The sequence below is a fragment of the Nymphalis io genome, chromosome 8 (genome assembly GCF_905147045.1).
Source record: "Nymphalis io chromosome 8, ilAglIoxx1.1, whole genome shotgun sequence".
Taxonomy (NCBI): domain Eukaryota; kingdom Metazoa; phylum Arthropoda; class Insecta; order Lepidoptera; family Nymphalidae; genus Nymphalis; species Nymphalis io.
In genome coordinates this window covers 3,888,634-3,914,037 of record NC_065895.1, presented here as the reverse complement: position 1 = coordinate 3,914,037, position 25,404 = coordinate 3,888,634, and the positions used below count along the sequence as shown (strand labels likewise).

At 33.5% G+C, this 25,404-nt stretch overlaps 1 protein-coding gene across 2 annotated transcripts; it reads right to left on the bottom strand.

Moving 5' to 3' along the window:
• Positions 1-986: 986 nt before the first annotated feature.
• On the bottom strand, positions 987-25,404 carry LOC126769848 (troponin C, isoallergen Bla g 6.0101-like). Of its 2 annotated transcripts, XM_050488752.1 has the most exons (7): positions 25,261-25,404; positions 24,742-24,843; positions 7,323-7,350; positions 6,997-7,140; positions 4,559-4,678; positions 4,024-4,155; positions 987-1,489 (listed from the first exon to the last, which is right to left on the bottom strand). In XM_050488752.1, exons 1-7 carry the CDS (start codon positions 25,387-25,389, stop codon positions 1,455-1,457), a joined length of 690 nt encoding a protein of 229 aa, XP_050344709.1. In that variant the 5' UTR covers positions 25,390-25,404; the 3' UTR covers positions 987-1,454. The 2 variants fall into 2 exon arrangements, with proteins under 2 accessions (XP_050344709.1, XP_050344708.1); XM_050488751.1 differs by lacking the exons at positions 24,742-24,843; positions 25,261-25,404 and adding an exon at positions 7,459-7,690.

The following is a 25,404-nucleotide window of genomic DNA, read 5'->3' as shown; positions in this document are numbered from 1 at the left end:
AAATACTTAGAACAGTAGATAAGATTAATAACAATACTAGTCTGACATCTATGATGCAGTTTAGAACATAGTCCTGAAAACCAGGGACTTAATTGTTTTGTTATCTGTGCTTCCATCCACAAAAAATAAAAGCAAAAAGTTGTCGAATTTCATGAAAGTAGGCAAGCAAGGTTATGAAACCTAATAGTGACTGAACAAGCAATATAATTATTTAATTACGCATATTACTAACAAATGTAAGGCAATGTTAAAAATAATATATAGAATGATGACAAAATTTAAAAATTCCAGAAACATTTGTTACTAAAACCAAGTGTTACTAAAGCAGATTAAATAATTTGTTTTATAAACAGTCATCTATTACAATAAACTTTTTGTTACAGACTTATTTACAATAAATAGTGTAATTTTGCTTTAATTTAATATTTAAAAAAAAAATAAAGGGCATTGTTTTCTCACAGTTGGATGGTGTCCTAATTTTTAATCACAAGTCTTCTCATTTCATATCTATAAATTGACAAGCCATAGATCTTAAATTTAATCAATAATTATATGTTTAAATATAACCTCGAGAATCTGTTTGGGTTTTAAGTTAGAAATATTTAAAAAATGCAATATAGTCTATGTGTCTCTCACTGAATATAATCTATAACTATGCGTAGTAAGTAACCACAAAAAAAAAAACAAAAATAATTTAATCAATTCCTAGGATTTAATTTGTTTAACAACTTAACAAAAAAACTTTGGTAAAGTCAAAAATTAAAAAAAACATCTAATAACAATGAAGCTAAACGTAAAATATCTCATATTTACAACTTTTTTATTTTTTATTACAAGGATATTCTTTTTGGAAAATTTTAAACAACACTTTAAACAATCTGACATTTGCGTTTCTTTCAAGTTTTCAACAGTCATTAATTAGTTGTGACATTAATTAAAAAAAATAAACAAAGGCAAATGATGCTCAGGGAAGTAAGAAACGAGAAACTGTTTGAGTTTATTTTTATTACAATATAAAATGAGGTAACTGATAATAAATAACAATAATGTATAATATTTTACATTTAATTTATATTATATTAATACTTAGAATGTATTACATATTTTGGTGTAGATTAATTTTAATTTTGAATCTTATCGGCTATGTTTTAAATTATTAAAACGTTAAAAGTAACTTTTATCATGACAAGTATCTGTTTCAATCTAAACCTTAATAAATAAAATTTAATATTGCATTTAGTATCTTGTGAATCTATAACCGTAAATCGCGATCATAATTTATAGCTATAGATACACTACTTCTTTAATTCAAAATAAAATATATACTTAAAGTTCGATTAGATACTTCTGTATCGGAAATATACATAAAGCATTGTTACAAGATATGACGGTAGCTAGCAAAGCGACAGGTGTAAAAGTAGAAAATATATTCTATTACAAACACTACTATTCGTTTAATCGTCTCCTCCTGTCATCACCTCCATGAATTCTGAAAATGAGATAAAATGTGTTTTAGTTTTAAGGAAATGTGTAAACAAAGAAATAAAGATATATTTAATCAAGAAGAATTAATTAAGTTTATGATATTTTTAAAGGAAATGATCCAAACGGTCAATATTTGTCTTACATTGTCAATGCTCTGTATAAAACAGCTTGTAAATATTTTAGTAATGGGGGTGAACACAAGTGGCAGATTTACATTCTACACAGTAAGGTTTCCTCACGACGTTTTCCTTCATCGCTGAAGAAGGGATGAATTATAAAACAAATTAAGCACAAAAAATTCAGTGGTGCGTGCCTTGAACGCATATTCTTCGGTTAAGTTTCACGTGTTCTAACCACTGGGCCACGCGGCTCTGCCAATATACGAGTGTAAAGTAAAAGTATTATTTCAAGGACAAGACAAGTGGTATGTTGAATACTATTTTTGGCAGGAGACATTACATTATTACATTGAAAGCGTAAGATTTTTTTTTAATTCTTACTTTTTATTCCATCTTTAGTGCCAACATTGATGATTCTTTATATGAATTTGAAAAATTAAGATAATTCCTATTAGTAAACTCAGACGTGAGTTTCAAAAGCTAATTTTCACGCCAATAAATTGTTGTACTACATAAATTTTACAATGAGATAAAATAGCAATAAAATTTAATTTACAACTAGAGTTGAAACATCCAGGAATATTACTTCAGAATGATAGTCTTGCAGTCTTACATACAAAATGGAGAACTACAAACGGGCAACTTGCCGACAACAGCTGACCTCAAGAAAATACAGATGTCTAATTTAAAATTATAGTATCTTCTACATGCTTTATTAGAAGTAAAATGCATTGTATGTATTGTTATTGCATGCAAAAAAAGAGTGATGTTTTCATTTGATGTATTATTTTTTTAATTTAATTTTTTTGATTTATGCGTTTAAAAATGCAGAATTAAAATAAATGGACAATGTAATTTCTGTTGGAATTTTTCAATAGCCATAAAGTTTTCGCTTTGATTCATTTGATTTCAAATGTACTGGAATACTTAGTATTTATATTTCTTTCAAATCGTATTCTTTTTTAATAACAATTATATAATTTTACTTCAATGATCGGACATTTAAAGCCAAACAATAATAATTAATGATATGATAAATCAAACATACGGACACTTGAAAGACTGCCAGTTCGTGAATGATTGCCATTTAACCGCCAATAATACGCAATTGACTTTGGCTGATTAGGATTGGCCCTGATACTAGCTATATATAGGGCTGACATTATGTTTATATACCTATTTATACATAAAATTATGATTTAAGTCATATATAAAATGGCACGTGTACGTATAAACATATGTATGCATATGCAATACAAAAATGATAAATGGAGTTGTATAAATAATTTTTGTATTGCTCAATTTGATTTGATTGCTGGAAGGTTAATCTTAACCATTATAAACCAGTTTGACATATGCTGAAACAACAAGCCTTCTTCTTCGAAATGTCAAATGTCTTAGTGTTGGTAGGGCTTTGTGCAAGCTCGTCTGGGTAGGTACCACCCACTCATCAGATATTCTACCGCAAAACAGCAGTACTTGATATTGTTGTGTTCCGGTTTGAAGGGTAAATGAACCAGTGTCAGATGACAAGCACATGGGACATAAAATCTTAGTTCCCAAGGTTGGTGGCGATTTGGCTATGTAAGCGATGGTTGATATTTTTTACAATGCCAATGTCTAAGGGCGTTGGTTAACACTTACCAACAGGTGGCCCATATGTTTTAAATTTGGATAATGCTCGTCCGCCTTCCTACTCTATATAAAAAAAATAATGACGATAGAAAGAGAGGATCAGTTTTAAACTAAACAACGAACAATAACTATGACGTTCCATATTTAAAAACAAAAGGGAATTCAAAGATCAATAAAGCTACAACTTTATATAGATATAAATCAATGATCTCTTTCAATTTAAATAAGCAACCAGCAATATTGTGAACCGTTAAACATATTCACTTTTTTTACTTTACAGGCAACTAAACATATGTACAACCTAAAGAAGACCTACGCAAGTAGATACTGGCAATGTAAGAAATATATAAACCACTTATTACGCCGTCTACATGTCGCCAACCAAAGGATCTAAGGTGTTTTGTCCCTTGCGCACTTCGAAGCGAGACATACAAAGTTTTGGAATTTATCATTTATTTGAACTTACAAATAACTAACGTAATTTAGAAAACTTCACTCAGAACTTAAAACACTAACGTCAAAAACTAATTGCTAATATTTAAATGGTAAGGAAGAGCTCAATGTGGTAAGGTGTGGTAAGTAATATAAATAACTCATATTACATAGAAGGTCCCAACAACAAATGTAGTGATATGTTTAGACAAAATAAATCATTTTTCAATTTTCATAATATACACACATAATTCCCGCACATACTTAAGAGCGAATATTATCATTATCAAACATAATAATCTCTCTAAAGTATGTGCGGGATCTTTTAAAAGATTAATCAAGAAAAACATACCATCGAAGTCAACAGTTCCTGAACCATCCGAGTCAATTTCCTCAATCATCATGTCTAATTCTTCAGCGCTGATCTTGTCATCTAACTCTCTTAAGATTTCTCGTAAAACTTGGGTCGTGATGTAGCCGTTACCTAATTAAGAAATTAACCAAAACAACCCTTAATAAGTAGGTATAAAAAATTTAATAAAAAAAAAACTTTGCATGACTGAAATACACAAATACAGTTTTAAAACTGTATTAAGCTTCATTTTCCTTATTAATAGCTTACTTTAAAGTTTTATTTTTTATTAATAAATTTCATAAGCAGTTTCTTTACTTAAATTATCAGAGCTTCATTTTTTTAATATTGTCAGCGAAATAATTCAATGTAAATCACTTGAAAATTGAACACCCTGACTACGCCACTTATCACCTGCCATCCCAAGCAGGCGCAGCCGCAGGTAAGCTAGTAATACCCGTATATATATATTGAACAACAGTTTTAAATTTGGATAATTTATTTAATTAAGTAATGAACATTGAAAAATTCTCACCTTCTTTATCATATAAACGGAATGCTTCTTTAAGTTCCGCCTGCATGGCTTCCGCGTCCTCCTCAACCATGAACCTTGAAGCCAAGGTTACGAACTCCTCAAACTCCAGCTCTCCAGACCCTGAAAGCATTATTCTTCCTCTAAAACAACACATAGCCTAAAATTATTTCTTTAGAATTTTCCCTTTATAGTCATAGTCGTAATTCTCCTCTTAAAAAATTGCGAACATATCTCACTATTTTGGTGTTAAATTTATTAAATTATCATAAATATTACGATATTACTTAGTTATTTAAGTTTGTTTAAAATTACTTCTTTGTCTAAAAAAAAAATTCAGTGGCCCAGGTTATGTCTTTCTTTTTTTTAATCTAAGTCAATTTTAATTCCATTAAATAGTAGATTAATGTAACCGAAAAAGAAAAAAATATATTGGTATTGTGTAATATTATATAATATACAAGTATGACTCACGCTAACGACTCTTTGGCTGGTCATTAGAAATAGCTTACAAAATGTTCAACTTGAATGTACTCTATGCTAATATTATAAAGCTGAAGAGTTTGTTTCTTTGAACACAGGTCCACTTCTGGGTTTATTTGCATCAGCACGTGAGCTATCTGAATAGCCCATTTATTGAGAAAGGTGCTAGACCATATAGCATTAAGCTAATACCCATAAGGGCGCAACAATAACGTTTTACGCGAGTGAGAAAAGTATATCACCTAAAGTAAAGAAAAAGTAAAGAACATTAATGAGTTGAGATTTGGAGTTTTCTGAAAAATAAAATAACGTTGGATATACGCAATAAATAGCGTTCTAACATCAAAAATATTTAAGGTATTTTGAAATAAATATATAATTTATAAAATGTTATTAAGATAAAATGAAAATGTTACTTTCAGAATGAAAATCAAAATCAAATGCTGATATTGAAATATTAATTGCTACGTCGAGATTAACGCCCAATATTTAATACCGGAATGCGAGCTCGGAATAGGCAATATTTCATTTATTATGCGGACATGTCATAACAAGTCATCACTCATCACAGCGTGCGGTAACAAGCTCTCGGATTTCAATTTTATTTTCAATATGAAAAATAAAGACCTCGCAACACATGATATTCCTAAAATGGTCATTTATATATTTTTATATGACACCAAGTATGCATTTTTTAACTTTTACTATTAAAAGCTATCAAAACCAAATATTATTTATTATTTAACTTAACGTGGGTACTTTTAGGATAACGGTAGCATACGCAAGCAATCCCGTGGTGCTCCTCGTTAAGACGGAAAGGGTACCGTTTGTTATTTAGTGGGAATTCCGATGTTCGGGGCGCAATTGGCGCCTTGGACACCGGCCCCACACACGTCTGTTCCCGTGGAGGAAACAAGTAATGCGTTTTGCTCGCGTTAAAAAAGGGTACTTTTAAGATTTAGTTATATCAATATTATGCAAATATCCCGGAAAATGTGTATATTTCGAAATTTATTTATTTCTGATTTATATATTATTATACATAATATTTATATAATTATTTATATATTCATGACTATTCTATTCTGAGAAACTAGCATAAGTTCTTATAATATTTGTTATTGGTAATATCGAAAAATCAAATCTAAATCGATATGGAAAAATAGTTATTGTATTACAGGAATGTAATCTGGACGATTTATAAATATGCTTGTACTTATATAATAAAACTGAAGAGTCTTGTTGTTTGAACAATCAGTTGGATTAAAAAAAGATATTTGCAAATGATAGTCATCGCGATAATCGTAAATCAATGCGAGAAAAAAGAACCACTTTTGGAATCTGGTGGATTAGCATCTCACATATGTAGTCTTCCTCTCATTGTTTTCTTTCCTAATTAAGCAAGAGACTAATTATAAACACAAAACGTGTATATATAAAATCTTGAGGTTAGAACCCTTCGTAAAATGCAAGTCAATATCTATTCACTGGACATTTTCGATTCTTACTTATAATTTTCTGGGGCTGTGATTAACGAAATAATCGTAATATTCGGTACTTTAAGATTCTGGCAGTTGATAAGAATTTAAAACGGTATTTAACACGACTGTATTTATTTTCTTTGTGTGCCAAAACTGTCTATACTCGCTTTTAATTTGAAGATTAAAATACCAATTTATTTACCTTTTAAATGAAATCAACATATTCGACAATTTGTACAAATAAATATTCTATATATATATTTTTTTTTTTTAAATCTTGCCTTAATAATATGAATATGAAATATTTGATATTTAAATTCGTACAAAAAGTTTTAATTTTACAATTGATAATAATATTTTCTACCTAATTGTTACCTAGTTTTCGTTTATTGTTATCGTCAAACGACATGGAGCTATATTTAACGTCACATGTGCAATCTGTACCATTATTTATAAGTTACATTGTAAGGTTCTCACCATCCACATCTACTTCATTGATGATTTCCTTAAGGGTGTCGTCTGTGACCTGGTGTCCCAGCATACCTAGGATAGTACCAACCATCACAGTACCGATGCATCCCTTCTTCTCGTGATCGAATGCCTCGAAGGCTTTTTTGAGGACTGAAAGTAAAATTATAATACTCAAGTCTATTTGTGAGAAACATTCTTATAAAATATCCATTATATAATAAAATAACAAAAAAAACTTAATCCAAATTGCGAAAATTTAAATAAACTATTTTTGAATCTAGGTGTTCTTATAAATTAAATAAAAAAATGAAAAATAAATAAAAGAATCATACTGGTTATTTGTTCCTTGTCAAGTTCCTCCTGAAAACAAACAGACGATATATGAAATATAACTAAAACACCAAACAGAGAAAAAAAAACTACAATAAAAAAAAACAAATTCCACCATCACTTCACGAAGTATCTCACCATTTCTAAAAAAACAATAACAACGTGTAGGCGATCGCGAACCAAAGCACTAGGAACACGAGTCCTTTGAGCTGAACTACTTGAGCGACTAGTCGCAACCTCGAGACTATCTCGCCCAGGTTAGCTCGGACGAGTTCACGCCGCAGTCAACTACGAGTACTCTCTTTTAGCGGCCACACGACCGCTTTTAACCGTTATTGTTAAGGCCGTAATATATTATCTTCAGAACACGGCGATCCGATTTCCGAACGGCCAGGCCAAAATTGAAGCAGTATAGTACATCAAATTTATTATACGCAAATTAATTAACGTTTTATTGGACGCATGCCATCACTTCTACGAGTTTATAGTTCATTTTAATTGTTTTACTCCTAAAAAATAGTATTCAGATTAAAAACTATAACAATCACAAATATTATCATTTATTTATTATTTAATTGATGGTATATATGGAATATATTTATATTAACTATATTATACTGCACGTATACGAAGATGATGTCATCTTAATCATAATAAATAGGCTTCGTTTTTAAAAAAAAAAAAAAACGCAACAAATATAAAATTATGAAATACGTAAAAATTGGAAAGTACATATATTGAATTTGCCTGAAAATACAAAATTCCTATTAATAAATAATATTATTTTCAATCAAATGAAATGTACTAGGTTTATTGAAACGTTTATTTGGAAATACGTTATTAACCTTTTCTGAAAATCGAAAAAAAAGATAAAATGAGATTCTATAATCATCAATTAGTAAGTTCGATATAAAATATCCGATTTTAAATTTACTTGAAATGAATAACGTGTATTTCGTTAGCGTGTATATCGTCATTTTTAAAATCAATAACGCAGTTAATCTAATTACTCAAAACTGTAATGACAAAATTAGCAATGTAAAATTGGATACGTAATGACATAATAAAGCATGGTTTTTGAACACAATTTGGTCGTCGTATATGACGATAATTCTTCATACTTCTGTTTAAACATAATAAAAACAACTTGAAATACGTAAAATAACAATTCAAATAAATCATTTATTATGGATAATGGATCCATAATAAATGATTTATTTTTTTATTTTATTTGTCACTTCGTTCTATATATTTATATATTGACTATCAAATCACGATAAACACTTTAAAACACACTTTTACCATTTTTTTCTCAAGAAATGATTTTGCGAAACTTTTTATTATAAAGGTGACTGTGCACCTGCAATATGCTTTTAGCATATTAAATAAATCAAAAAAATTGGAATGTAGTTCATTTTTGATTATATGACCATATTGCTTTGAAAACGTACATATAAATTTTTAATAAATGTCTACGGCCGGAGCCGCTTCGGTTACGTTAAAGAAAATTATACAATAAAAAATTGAAAATTATACAATAAAAAGCCATTATCTTGATAACATTGCCTTGAAAACAAATACCTACAATTAAAAAAGACAGATTAATAGAAGTGACAACATTAAGAGCGTTTTCAATTCATTATTTTCGAAAAAAAATCTCTTCCTACCTACTTTTTATGACTTAGAGGTAAATTTATTAAAAGCGTAGCTATGATAAGCATAAGCTTAAGCCTAATTGATCGCTTGTTGCGTTCTCGACTACCACCAATCACCATACCGATTAAGCCAAATTAGTTAATTTGATTTCCATCAAATATACAGAAACTGAAGGGTATTCAATTCTAATTTCTATCAAATTATTGTTCAAACTAATGAAAAGCAAAGCAATACTATAATAAATAGAATGCAACTAAAGTGCATCTAAAAATTCTTATTATCATCAAGAACTGTTTTAAAATTACGAGTATGTTATGTTTTCGGTAATTCGTCATCACAGTAATTTAAACTTTCAAGGAAAATATTCACATTAAGCTTGATACGTAAATTAATTGCAATTTTACATATACCTATTAAGTTTAACAACATTTCATCGCTATGGGATTAAATTTTCAATGCCAACATTAATAATAAAAGATGTTCTCAATACAAAATGTATTATGTCAAACAAAAATATGTACTGTGTTACACTCATAACATTTTAAATAAGTCTGTTCTCTACGTGACAAATTGACATATTTCTAGCAGGCCCGTTTTCTATTACTCTTCGGCGGCAGCTGTGACCATTCACATGGGAAGAGTTGATATTTTAATATCACTGAAGTCGTGGAAATAACATTTGTATAAAAATAAGTTTATTTTGTTCGAATTCTATGCGTTTGATTAAGTTAAAAATCTAGTATATTAAAAAAAAACTGTGAATCTATTAAGGTGAAAACTTAGTGTTAATACACTACAACGTGTTAATACACTAAGTTTTCGTTAAAATTAAAATTAATAATATTTTCAATATATTATGCATAAATAAAGCGACATATAAAAGTGACTTTGATTAGTATTATTTATTATACACATCTTGGATTCTTGGAAATGAAACGACTGCTTAGAGAAAAATAAAAATATTTTTATTGTAAGCAAAAAATATTGAAAGTATATAAAATATTCCACTGTGTTTCTTTTGCATATTTTTCTAAAGCTTGAGTTACTTCTTTTTGTACAAAGTCAAAAATTTACTTCTTTATTTTTTTTATATAATCAATAAGCAAGTGTCATAAATCTAATATAAATTACTTTATTAAATTTAAGTTTAAAGAAGAAGTGGATAAAAGTTGTTGATGTTGTTATTGATTCCAATTGCCCTATTATCTTTGATGGTACACGAGTATCATTTACACGAGCCCAAAAGCCGATCCAATCCACTAAGCCAATCCAATATTGATTTCGTCTAGATAGAGACAATCCAGCACATTGGATCGTCATCGAGCCAATCCATTGCAATAGAACGATTTCTGGCACAAAGAAGAAGAAAGATTCGTATTTAGGCATATGTGTACATAATATTGCATTTTTCATTCAACTGGCTTAATGGCTTCGTTATTATATTAGCTCGACTATTGGCCACGTGTAAATGCAATGCAAATGCAAAATATGTAAGTTCCATTAAATCCGAGAAAAAAAAAATCTTTGAACTGCTATAGCACGTTCATTGTTGAAGAATGGTAAACTAAGTAATATTTAAAAAATCAATCACAACCTGTACATGAAGAGAAATAACTGTCTTTTTAACTTACACTCGCCTAATTAAAAAATAAAAAGTTTAGAAGTATTCTCCCATCCCACATTTATTCCCATTGATAAATAGTACAAAGAAGACAAATAAGATTCAAAAAGAAATAGTAATAATACGAAATAAAAGAATGTATTTATTTTAAAATGATAACATTTCATTGTAGATTTAAGATTAATTTCACTTACAGAATATTAATTTATTTATTATTTACAGAATATTATTACTTTGTCATACTCAAATATGTATTAAACTAAAGGCCCGTTAAAATCTGACAACTGGGCATAAGCGTCCTTGCTTAGAGCTTATTCGACTATGGGAGGATAAATATACTAAATGAGTGTAACAGTTAATGATGGTGGTAGGGCTTTGTGCAAGCTCGTCTGGGTAGGTACCACCCACTCATCAGATATTCTACCGCAAAACAGCAGTACTTGATATTGTTGTGTTCTGTTTTGAAGGGTGTGTGAGCCAGTATAATTACAGGCACAAGAGACATAACTTAGTTCCCAAGGTTGGTGGCGCATTGGCGATGTAAGTGATGGTTAACATTCCTTACAATGCCAATGTCTATGGGTGTTGATGACCACTTACCATCAGGTGGCCCATTTGCTCGTCCGCCTTCCTATACTATATAAAAAATTCCAAATCGTTGTCTTCCTCATCGTCGAGCATCTTAATTATATATACAAAATCAACACTGCAGTCCAGATTTGATACTGTGACTATGTCGTTTTAGATCCGCCTATTCTAACCAACGGACAATCTCGACGCTATCATATATGTATCTATCTTTATGTAAGAAATGAGTGAGCTAGTCTAATAATAAAAACACAATATGTAACATTGACAAGCGTCCGGCTAAGTGGCCATTTGTCTATCGCATCCAACAACACGAAATCATTTCTGTCCGTGACATACAAACTGCACTAGCAGTAATCTATGTCTTCGTTCACGTCAAGTTTCTAGAAGTAACAACCCTTGTTGGGAAAATTCAAAAACAAGTTTTTCCATCTTGTTTCATCACTAGAATTCTCATTAATTGAGATTTTTTTTTGTAATTTATTAATATAAGTAATCTTATGCAAACATTTAACCCCTATTGAGGTTATTTCTAAGAATAATTTCCCTTGATGTCTGTATTACTCTTAAGCCCTTACGCAATTTTAAGATTCTAGCCGACTGATTTGTGCGTTGACAGATGACCTAATCAGTGAATAATAGTCAGTGACCAGAGTATTTTATATTAGTGTAGTGTAAGTAAATATAAAGTAAGTTTGTATTAAACATAACATAAAAAAACGACACTTAAATTCTCATTGTTCTCTTTCATTTTTCACAATATACTGTGTGCTTTAGTGAATTGGGTGATTTCAGATCAATTATTTATCTCTAATACTTGTTTTCTCACTGATATCGCACAGGTAAAATGAATATTTTAACTAAACATTGTTTTATAATAAATTATAGACGAGCCTTTACTAATATCATTATTCAAAGAATGACAAAAGGGGGACTAGATTGTCTTTGCAAATCACGCTTATATATAATAAATTATTATATCTCAGAACAGCTCGGGTATATTTGTTGATATAAAATTTGAATGAACGGCTTAAAAAAGTAGACATTTCTTAATTCGTCCATACCTAATATGGTATTGTATATGTATGTTCGTAATTAATATATTTGCTTACTAGTAGATTTTATTTCTTTATAACTCCTAGGTACACCACCACCGTCCACCTTGGTTGGGCTTTGGACTATCAAAATAAACCAAAATTAAATTTTCTGGTGGTAGGATGTTAAACATCCGCCTGGCTTGTTACCACCGTACGCATGGTGATAAACGTGAAGTGGCTTGCAGCCGCGTGTCGAGGTCAGCCAGCGTACAGCCAGTGCCCGAGCGAGTATTGCCGCGATGGGTGTTGGTCCAATGGAGACGGCTGTTGAACCAATGCCGGGGGAAATTGTATTGACCTGCCGGACAGGGAGACCCGAAGAAATGGCTGTTCCGCTGGCCGCCCGTGGCATAGTACAGGGGCCCGAGCATGCCTAACCAGCTCGCGAGGCTGCCCCACCAGGCCACGCATAATCTCGGGGTGGACCGTCGTGCCGGTGGTGACCGGAAGGTGGGGTCCCGGCGGCCACTTCCGGGGGGGTTCGGGGGCCCTTCCGTCTGGCGGGTCAGTGTATTTTTCCTTTTGGCAACCACTTGGGGAAACACGCCTCAACACTTTGCCCATCCCTATCGTGGCAATACGTCGCTCGTTTCACGTCTCTTTTCCATTTTTTTTCCCAAATGGTAGCGCAATAAAACAGAAATAACGGTCGTACAGCGGTGCACACTCCCACCATACCCTCGCTGTTTGAGGTCGAGTTCTCTAATATCCATGGACTCCACGCTAACCTCAACGCTGTCCACCACCATCTCGAGACAGCACGGCCATCAATGTTGTTTCTCACGGAGACACAAATACACCGTCCTGCCGATACCAGCTACCTTAATTATCCCGGCTACACGCTTGAAGAATCCTTCAAAGCGAAAGCCGGAGTATGCTTGTTCGTCAGGACGGATGTTTGCTGTCACCGACTGCGCTGCTTGGAGGACCCCTCCTTCTCCATGTTGGTGGTACGTGTGGACCTGGTTCGTCAGAGTCGAGTCTACGTGTGCCTCTACAGATCCCACAATGGTGACTTGGAGACAAGCCGATTATTTGACCATCTTAGTCGGGTGGCAGATGTTGCGCAAGAGCAATTTCCTAACGTGGAATTGGTGTTTTCGGGGGATTTTAATGCTCACCAAGAATCATGGTTGAAATCCCTCAAAACTGACCATGCTGGAAGGACTGCTCATGCTTTTGCTCTCACACATGACTTGACCCAACTGGTTGATCAGCCCACCAGGATCCCAGACATTGATGGGCAAGCACCTTATCTACTGGACCGTCTGCTGACTTCTCACCCGGTGGAATATCAGGTTGTGGTTCAGGCTCCTCTTGGCTCTTCGGATCACAGCCTTATATCTACCAGAGTGCCACAGGCCAATCTGCCGCCACTAGCGGTATGCAGATGTCGCGTTTGGCACTATAAGTTGGCAGATTGGGACGGTATGCGCGATTACTATGCGTCAGTCCCTTGGAAGGAACGTTGCTTCAGTGGGAATGACCCGACAGCTAGTGCCGCTGCTGTTGCTGACGAGATCATGTTGGGAATGTAATACTACATTCCTAGCTCAGATCTCGTCAGTAGGGGTACGCGTAACCGTTGGTTCACTCGTGAATGTACCGATGCTGTATCATCTAAGCAGGCGGCATATCGCGCGTGGATCAACGGCTGCATTAGCGGGGCATCTAACATTGACTCACTGAAAGTAAACTACAATAAAAATTCCAAGTCCTGTAGAAAGCCATACATGAGAGCGGATGCACAGCGCATTGAATTGATGAGAGCGCATATCAATGATATGCTCTCTCTTGGGAACATACATTGCTATTTTTTTTCACATCGCTCACATCACCAATGCGCCATCAACCTTGGGAACTAAGATGTTATGTCCCTTGTGCCTGTAATTACACTGGCTCACTCACCCTTCAAACCGGAACACAACAATACCAAGTACTGCTGTTTTGCGGTAGAATATCTGATGAGTGGGTGGTACCTACCCAGACGAGCTTGCACAAAGCTCTACCACCAGTAGAGTAGAGTAGAGTGCTATGCAGACGATAGTACAGTGCATGGTGGATACAACGGACATGCAGTGGGCGAGCGGAAATTGAGGAGAGGCGGAAAGATCTTGTCATTGAACTCGATAGGACATTGGAGCTCATCGCCAAATGGGGCTCTGATAATCTTGTTGAGTTTAATGCCAAGAAAACACAGGTATGCGCTCTCACAGCGAAAAAGTCAGCATTTTCCCCTCTTCCCTGCCTCTGTGGTACTCTGCTAGTGATACAAAGCAAAATCGCCATGCTGGGGATTGACGTTCGCTGCGACCATAGTCCAAGGGATTACATCAAGGCTGCTATACAAAAAGGGCTTCACGGAAACTCGGAGTTCTAAACAAGGTGCGGCGTTTTTTCACGCCACAACAACTGTGCCTGCTGTACAAAACACAGGTACGGTCTTGCGTGGAATATTGCTCGCACCTTTGGGATGGCTCCGCTAAGTACCTACTGGAGGCCTTGGACCGGTTGCAGCGACGTGCAGTGCGCATTATTGGCGACGTAAAGGTCACAAACACCCATGAACCTTTACAATTGCGTCGTGAGATAGCAGCACTGAGCGCTTTCTATCGACTGTATCACGGCGAGTGCTCTGAGGAATTATTTTCTCTAATTCCTGCTTCCCCCTTCCTTCTTAAGTCCACGCGAGCTGGTTCTCGATGTCAGCGCCTAACTGTGACATCAATTCCATCGCGCACAAATAAATTTGGCAACTCCTTTCTTTGTCGCACTTCCAAAAAATGGAATTCCTTACCAGCTTACGTGTTCCCCTCCTCTTACAACCCGGGTTCCTTCAAACGAGGCGTGAAGAGGCATCTTGTGGGCCGGCAAGGCGAAGGCGGCTAGTGCAGAACGTTTTCCCCGTCTGTACTGGCCGTCGTCGCGTTTGGACTCTACTACCACTTACCATCAGGTGGAGTAGAGTTATTTGCCCTCCCGGCGAATATAAAAAAAAACCAAAGAACTCCTCAAAATCAAATAAGAAATATTAGTTGGTTCATTTTTTGCACACAAAATAGAAACTTCGATTTAACTAGAATATATTGACAGCATTTTTGCCACAATTTCGTATAATAATAATTTGTACAGTAGCTACCTCGTTGGTCTAGTGGCTTGATGTGGCTTGAAGTGGCTTGAAGGCTGCAGACCCGGTGGTCCTGGGTTCCATTCACAGGTCGGGCCAATAAAAAAATATTGGGTTTTTCTGTCAGAAAAAATCTCATTAGCAGCCCGGAGTCTGGAGTTGGAAGTGTATACACTCCCGTGCCTCGGAAAACACGTAAAGCCGTTGGTCCTGCACATAAACTCTTTCCTGGTCTTGTCGGATTGCCGTCCCATCGTATTATGAGAGTTAGGGAATAGAGAGTGCACCTGTGTTTGCGCACACACTTGTGTTGTGCCAACTACGCAAGAGATATATACTATATATCTCCTGCGCAGTTGGCTAATCTCTCTTCAGATTGGCTTCCATGGCCGAAATCGGCCTGGGAGACATTAATACAGTAGCTATTTTTTATTAATATCTCCATATGTGTCTTTTGTGCCTTTGGTGCATCTTATCAGTTGACTTCCTTGGGGTGTTAGTTGTTTTCGTGGGAATCTGGATGACGTTCGGACGCAGGAAAGGACGAGATTTGTTTTTATGTCCGAAAGAGTGAGTGATACGCATCAAGAGCAAAACCAACTTTGAAAAATAATGGCTTTACTTATAACAATGTTGTTTATTTATGACCTTACTTATGAACCTTGCTTAGTTACTGTTTAACGAAATCAATGTTTAGCTAAACAACAACTAACCAACGTTTATAAGTAAGGCTGATAAAGTCTATTTATATGAAGATTTTAATGGCAAAACATTTAGCAATTAGCTTGGCATTAGCACGATTAAATGATTGTTATAATCACATCCTATACGAATTACGCCAAAGATTGTCATTGATACAAGTTTAAGAATGGCTATAATATAATCGATAGTTTAAGCAGGTGTTGAAGTTATTTTTGTCCAAAAGAATTATAAGTCAGCAAACAACAGTAAAGTGTCGGTTCGAAGCGCGAGCGAAGTTTCAAAATACATCACTTCTGCGATGAGAGCGTATATCGAATATGATGCGGCATTTTAAAATTGACTTTTGAATGTGACATTGTATTATATAGCGTTTATATTCTCGACAATGATTGGTTCTTATGTATGTATTTTAATGAAGGTTGAAATATTATAAGTAGCATTAAACTAATATTATAATTGTTTTTATTTATGTAGTGTTTATTTATTTGATATATAATTTCAACTGGCTGTCTCGTTGGTCTCGTTGGCTAGATTGAAGGGGGGGGGGGGGTCGATATCACCTTCGCACTCTGAGGAAAGCTCCACCGAGCCGAGAAGAGCATAGACCGTGGATGCGTTATTTCGAAACGATCCCACAGCCTCTCCGATTCATACTGAAGACAGATAACGCTTTAATTTAAAAAAAAACCACATAACCCATTTAATGTATGTCATGATAATATTCTGTTTGTGAAATAAATATAAATAAATTAAAATCAATTCTGAGTGTTAACCTAACCAACTGTGTCAAAGGGAGCCACGATGCTCCAGTGCAGGTTGGTGCACATGATAATTCAGCGGTGCTTGTCCGGGTTTGAACCCACGATCGTCGGTTAAGATTCGCGCCTTCTTACCACTGGGCCATCTCAGGTATATGATACACTTGCTCCAAAACCAAGATTGGCGTCAGCCACGTTTGTTTGAACCTTGTTAGTGTTTATAATCTCTTGGTATATGAGTCACTCGCTCCACAATCAAGATTGGTGTCATCTGTGTTTGTTTAAGCCTTCTTAGTGTTTTGACTGCCTAGTTCGTTTAGTGGCTAGATGAAGGCCGCAGACCCAAAGATCCTCGGTTCAATTCCTAGATCGGGCCAATAAAATGTTATTATGTTTACCTGGCAGAAAATTCTCAGTAGCAACCTGGAGTCTGGAAGTTGGAAGAGTGCACACGCCAGTGCATCGGTAAGCACGTAAAGCCGTTTTGGTCCTGCGTCTGAACTTTGTTCGGTCGTGTCGGATTGCCGTCCCGTCGGATTATGAGATCTAGAGAACAGAGAGTCTACCTGTGTTTGCGCTCATACTTGTGCACAGTTGGCTAATCTCTCTTGATATTAATTGTTGTGGCTAAAATCGGTCTGGAGGACATTATAATTGTTTTGGATCTCCTTATACATGAGACACTTCCTCTTTAATCAAGATTGGCGTCATCCGCGTTTGTTTAAGCCTTTTTATTATTTATGATCTCCTGGTATATGGGCACTTGCTCCATTGCTTCCTTAGTGGGTGGTGCTTACATCACAAAATATATCAACTGGCAAAGTTTTAAGTTTCTAATTCCTGTGGTTTAGGATCTGCGTGGATGAACCAATCAGGACATACTTGTCCTGATTGGTTCATGGTGGGACATTTTTATAGATATAATATAATAACATTTATAAAATATGCTTATTACATGCTTTTTATCCTATATAAAATGTTACATATAATAAAAAATTTATACAAAGTAATAAGCCTTATCGATTGACGATTTTAAATGTAACTTTGTAACTCTATTTTCGAAGTTTAAATTAATTTATATAACGAGGACAAAAAAATTAAAAGGAAAATATAAAAGTTTAATAATTTTGCATTCCATTTTCAAATAAAATATCTCTTTATAGTAAATATGAAATTTAATTCTTGTATGTATATACGAAAAAATAGGCTATAATCCCTTATGTCTACGATATTTGGCATTGACGCCGACACAGACGCAAATGTTTAAACCAAGTCGATTCTAATCAGGAATGCAGGTGTTCTGCAGTTAATAGAGCGAAGTCTAAAAATATTCGAGATTATTATGATCAAATTTTGAACAATGTAAACACGTGAAAATTTTGTAATTTATAATATACTTCCTCGCGCTTTAATAATAACTTTTGACGCGTCGAGTAATTGCTTATGAATAATTTTATCGTTTAAGTATTGCGAACGGCTATAGATGGGTCTATTTTTAGGTTTTAAATGAGTGCAGTTCGACTTTGTTAGCCATTTACATGAATAGTTTTAGCAAATTTATAAAAATAATTTATGATATTCTGATAAAACAGAATCGGAAATATTTATGTAACCTTCTCGGGTATTGTTCTGGATTTATAAGTTTTATGTAATTTTTAAATATATTGTGTTATGCTACATAAGAACATACATACACAAAAATAGAAAGTACTCCTTGTATGCACTCTGTATAAAAAACTTACTGAAAATATATCTATCATTTTGAACGATAATCACAGTTCGACTAGAGTTTCGCTTCCAACTTAATATTAGGTGTTGTTTTTTTTTCTTTTTCAAACATTCTTTACCTACACAGTCTGTTTTCAGGATATATCCTAAAGAAAAATAAAGATTTTCCATGAAATGAGCTCTTAATCTTCCTTTGAATTGGAATCACTGTGAGATAGACAATTTATCTTTTTTTGAGTGTGTGTATAAAATATTAGTTTCATTTTTTTAAATTATTTATTATTATTGTACCAGAAAATATATACTTCAAACATATAAAGAAGAAAAACCAACATACGTGTGTACATGTTTTTATAAGTGTAATACCAAATTGTTAAAGATAATAAGTGTCTATAAACACTAGAAAATACATACATAAAAAATATAATTAAAGATAACATAACATAATTTCTATACATACAGCTTACTCACTTTAGTAAAAACGCAAAGAAATAAATATATATATGTACTTAAAATTAAAAGTATAAAAAGTTTCTTGACCTTAGAATGTTCACAGAGAGATCTTTAATAATTAAGCGTCTTTTCATGAAACGTTGGCGTCGTCACTATACAAACAAAGTCGAAAACACATTCTTTTTATTTTTATTCTGACATTTCTTTGCTCAGTATTTCACGAATGCTTTCTAGATCCTGGCTTGTAAAGAGCTTATATAAATCTTTTGTTGTACACTAAAACTGTACAGCATTTGAAAAGGATAAATTTAGCTCGTTGTTTGAAAGCAAATAAAATGGACATAATATGGAGTGACTTCTTCAAATGTTTATTTATGAAGCAAACAAAAGTGGCGTTACATGATTTTGTATTTTTTATCACAAAGACTTACTAATTTTAACTTCCTCGATAGTCTAATAGTTAGGTAAAATGTAATACGACTGGAGAGCACGTAGTCAGGTCAGGAACTGTTCGGTTGCCTTTGGACTATAAGGGTTAGGGATTATAAAGAGAGTGCACCTGTGTTTGCACACCTTGTGCACTTTGTCGGGAGGATATTATTAAAAATCTCATTTCACATTCAATTTACTTACAAACGTTAATTTAATTTCACGTGTACGTTTTTTATATTATAGATAGGCGAACGGGAAACGGAACCGAACGGGGTACAGGCCACCTAATGACAAGTACCGCTCATAGAAATTAGCCATGTAAGAAGTATTAACCATTCCTTACTTTGGTGATGCGCTAAGAACTTTGGAAACTAAGATGCTGTATCCCTTGTGATTTTAGTTACTCTGGCTCATTCTCCATACATAATAAACAATATTTTTTTAACTGTATAATATTTTTTAACTATATAATATACGATTTAAAATAAGTCAATGAGGTAAGTATTTCATGTTTATATTTAGTGATTATTTAAGACATCATAAGATTTTCTTAGAAACGCCGTCTTTTGCCTAATGAATACCGGGTACAAACATATTCAGCTTTCGAGGTTAGCGCAGACATTAACATTATTTTCATGTAATCATTATTGCAAATTTTGAAGTAAATAAATAAAATATTTAAGCTACATTAGCTCCTTCAAAATTCACCTACATAATTATTACACGAACAGTTTAAAATGCTATGAATATTTGGAAAGGTTATTTTGTACTTTAAGGGTTATTCCCTAAGGCAATAAATATTTTCCAGTTCATTATGCTAAACTAAAAATATAAACATATATGAAACTCTGACTTGGTCAAAGTGAAATCATCTCATGTCGTATATACGCTTTGACACGTATATACGACTTACCGAGGAGACCAGGACCCCCTTACCTGCCTTAATGCGTCTTACCTGCCATGACATACGGTGCCGAAACGTGGACACTAACTGCGGGACTAGTCCACAAATTCAAAGTCGCTCAGCGTGCTATGGAGCGAGCTATGCTCGGAGTATCTTTGAAGGATAAGATCAGAAATGAGATTATCCGGAAAAGAACCGGAGTCACCGACATATCTTGCAAAATTAGCAGGCTGAAGTGGCAGTGGGCTGGTCACGTATGTCGTAGGACCGATGGCCGTTGGAGCAGACGAGTCCTAGAGTGGAGAAGTCCGAGAGTGCGAAAGCCCAGTTCGGAAGATTGGAAAATCGGAAGAATGGCTTAGAAACGTTTAGAGGACAAACATACAAATACTTATATTTATTTATACAGATAGATAGATTGATCATACAATAGTCTAGTATACTATATATAGTAAACCTAGTATTTAAAAGTTTTTGTTTGTAAAAAATAATTTATGCAAGGAAGATAGGTATTACCGATTACCGATGTAATATATGTATGTTACACACATACATATATTACATCGGTAAAAATATGAAACATATTTAAAGAAGCATATATATTTTATTTTAAGACTAGCAATACAATAGGCCAGCGTGGAGTTCAGTGTGTGACAAAATGCTTCAAAATCTACCAATTTAACGCCTATAATTCTTATTTTAATTATGCATTTTAAATTAAATATTTCAGTTATAAGGTAGTTTTTTTTGGTTTTCGTAAAACGGAAATTGCCATAATAACTTAAAGGGGCGCTTATTTTAAAATCACAGACAGATACTTCCATGTTATTCATTTATATAGATAATAAAAAACAGGATGACAATCATATAAAACCTTTTATTTTAATATATATGCTAGCGCTTGACTGTTATCACGCCTGATGGAAAGTGATGATACAGTCTAAGATGGAGCGCGCTTGCCTAGAAGATTTTAGATTCACTCTAGACTTGAAGGTACCCATATTGTAGGTGGTGGGAAAAACGGAGGTTGAGAGGGTATTCCAGATCTTAGCGGTGCGTATCAGAAACGAGGAAGTAAACCTTCACAATTGTACAAGAAAATAGATAGCACTTAAAAAAAAACGATTATCATTTTGTGTGTTTTGGTTTGTTCCTATTTCATTCAACAACGGATTGACGTGATTTATTGCAGATAAATAGTTTACATGTCAGAAAAAATCAATCTTTTTTTAAAGTCTGCGAGATGCGGGAGACAGAAACCCAGTCTGAAAACCAGTCAATAATAATGGCAAAGTAGTATCGAGCGTTGCTATTTTAGCTATGTATAATACATAGTTATTGATATTAAATAATTTAGTGCTTAAAATATAATTAATTACATTTTTATGTTTCTATCCAAATAATCTAAAATTAAATTAAAAAAATAAAATGAATATAACATAATAAAACAATTAATTAGCTTTATTGCGCATTTTATTATGTAAATTAAATTAAATAAATAATCAGATTAATTACAGATATGTGCCAAGAAGTGCATGTGACTATATGCCTGGTGATAGCTCTTTTAAAGGGTACAGCCGTTTCCGAGCGGACGGTCAAAATAGAACAGTCGTCCAATGACAAAGACAATACACATCGTCTGCGCTGGCGCAGCTCATTCGAAACAGCTGTATGAAATTGATTCACTTAAAGGGCGCGGACGTGCTCATATGGCTGACCGATTTGAGCGTCCCGCACGCGACCAGAATAAATAGTCTCACTGCTTCCTCAATATAATGATTTATGACATTCGAAGTACGATAATAACTCGCTAAGAGTTATGTACATTTAAATGGCGTCAAAGAAATAATTTATTGCAAATACTTACTGTAATACTAGCAAACCACGCCTTTCAAATTATTCATTTAAAAATGCAATGTTGTTTGTTGTCCAATTAATCATAGATTCTTGTTACATACACCTTTAATTAAATCTTGCAGTTATTATACAGTCATGTTATGTGGTAAATTTGTGTTGTAATAAAAGTAAATTGAGAAGGGAATCAAAAACCATTTAAAATAGTCATAGTCCATTAATGCGCTTGGAATTATTTAACAGTATAATTTCCAATTGTAAAGCTACACCAGTATAATAATTTATATATAATATATATATATATATATATATATATATATATATATATATATATATATATATATATTTCTGTACCAACAAGAACCCATCACGAATATATTGCACAGCGCTGCGTTGCGCCATTTCTTTCAAAGGTCATTATCATAAGCTTATTGTCTCTTAAATCAACTGTGCCTATTTATATGTCAATTTAAATAACAAAATCTTATAAAAATACATACTTAAGCTTAGCCTTGTTTATTTTGTTTTTATTTTTAATCATACCAACTTAAAAATAGTTACTACTACTTATTCAAGACGACTTTTCTGTAAGCAATATTTCCAAGTATAACAACAATTTACATTAGAAATTCGTTGCTTTAATTAGACATTGACATAACATTTTGTAAAAGATACAACACAATGTATTATTTTGTTAAATTTAAATTTGTTAACTTTAAATATTTCTTTTGTGATAGGTTTCATCCAAATCAAATAATTTACGTGAATGCCTCAAAAAGAAACACTATGATTTAAAATTAATATTGTTTTGGGACTTCGTAAAATCTCTCGCTCGTTTGAATCGAATAATAGGGTAAAGACTCTTGGTCGTAAATGCTAGAAATTGGTGATGTATCGATATCGGACATGGGTATATTATCGAATTGTTTTACAATTTGATTAGAACGCCATTCATTTATTTGGTCCTCAGTGGGTTGTAAAGCGGATATGTAACTTGCATCGTTACTTTCATTGCTTCTCATCGATATCGATCTAACAAAATTCTTGGGAGATAAACTGTCAAAATTGTCTGATAGTACAAAAATTTTCTTTTTTTCATAAACGTGACTTTTTATTGGTGTAGGATCGCTTAAAAACTTTTTGCGTTTGGGTAATTTTGGTGGTAAGATAAGCGCCTCAATAGACTTATGTTTAACAAGTATAACTCTTTTATTTCCCTTCAAAAGATTTGGATATCGTTGAATAATCACGTAAACAGATACAGCGCCGCACAAAAGACATCCTAATGAAATACAAATGTACAATATTAATTCATAATTACTAGAAGTATATATAAATGTTGTTTTTAAAAAGTTATAAGATACACATTCATGTTTCAATATTACATCAGTAGATAAATTGTACGGACAGAACGTGTAACTAACGCCTGAATCTATATTGAATATTTTTAAAAAATGCGGTATTGTGTTGATGCAAAATACTTCTTTCAAACATACTGACTGATACCAAAGCAGACCAAGCCCTGATTGCTCAAATAATTCCAATTCGACCATCGAATGGAAATCACTTTGAATTGAATATACGGGTTGTATCCAATCGGATCTAGTCCGGTCATTAGCATTATCAAAAGACATGTTAAAGTCGATATTGCTTATTCTATTTAAAAAACATGATCGTTGTCCTTTTGATACTATTTTTACTTGATCATCGGTAGAATTATTTTCAGAACATGCATCATTCATATAAATGCTCTTAGATATATTTCTACACGGTTTACTTCTCGAATCATAAACTGTTGCGTCTTGATTAACAACTCTGTTGCAGTAACCTTCTAAATCAGAGAATAACATACCGCTTACTGCATGCGGGTATCGACAAACAGGATCAACTATTAGTAAGCCGCCGTTATAAACATTCCTTAAATCGTTCGCAGAACAATCACAGTGCCAGTTATTCTCTTGCAAGGCAATTCTTGGTTGAAGTGGAATAATTTTATCAAATAATCCCATTGGGATTGTAACTAAACTATTGTCGTTCAAGTACAATACTTCAATGCTATTCAAAGAGTCAAACGTACCTGGACCAAGTGACGTTATCTTACAAGAGTTCAGAAATAGAACTTTGCAGTATTTGAGCTTGGAAAAACTCGCGTACTGTAGAATATTATCAAAGTTGTTTAATGAAAAATCAACATCTGTTAATGATTCAAGTTTTGCAGAACCAGTTATATTAGTTGGATTAAAATTATTAGTCGCTTTAATGTCCAAAAATTGTAAGCTCTCATCCACCATTCTTAATGCATATTTTCTTATATCTTTCAGGACACAATTCTTAATATAAAGTCTTTTTAATCTGGAAAGACCTATTAACATATCGTTATCCCAGTGATTGATTTCAATTTGCTCTAAAATAAGTGTCCTGAGGTTATTGCTTAATGGACTCATAAATGCGTATGAGGGTATATGTTTAATGTTTCCTCCAATAACGGCCAATTCTCGAACATTGGATCGAATTCTCGAAAGCCAATGTTCCGGTATTTTAGAATTTTCGAATGTTGGTCTGTTCAGCTGTAAAGCAATGCTTTCACAATTAGGGTCGACTTCCTGTAATAAAATTATAATATCATTAACATTTACCAAGATACTGTGGATATTATTCTTATCTTTAATTTAAATGACAAAATATTTTCTTTATTTTGAAGGGCCGGTTGACGTGGTTGGTTTTACTTGCCTTTCACGCCGAAGGTTGTGGGTTTGATTTCCCTCTAGGACAGATATTTATGTGCATGAACATGTCTGTTTGTCCTGAGTCTGGGTGTAATTATCTATATATTAGTATGTATTTACAAAAGAAAAATAGTATATGTAGTATATCAGTTGTCTGGTTTCCATAGTACAAGATCTGCTTAGTTTGGGATCAGATGGCCGCGTGTGAATAATATCCCAGGATATTATTATTATTAATTGGTTTTTATGTAATCTTTTTGAAATATTGAAATGATGGAAAAAAACCGGACATACCGTAGCGGCATTTACAATGTCATCCTCATAGTTGCCATAGAACGGTGCGTCGTTGCATATAACCCTGCAATTGATGATAGTACATCTCGAATTACGGATCATTCCTCTATGAGAGCTATTGAGAGCCATGAGCACGATCAAAAT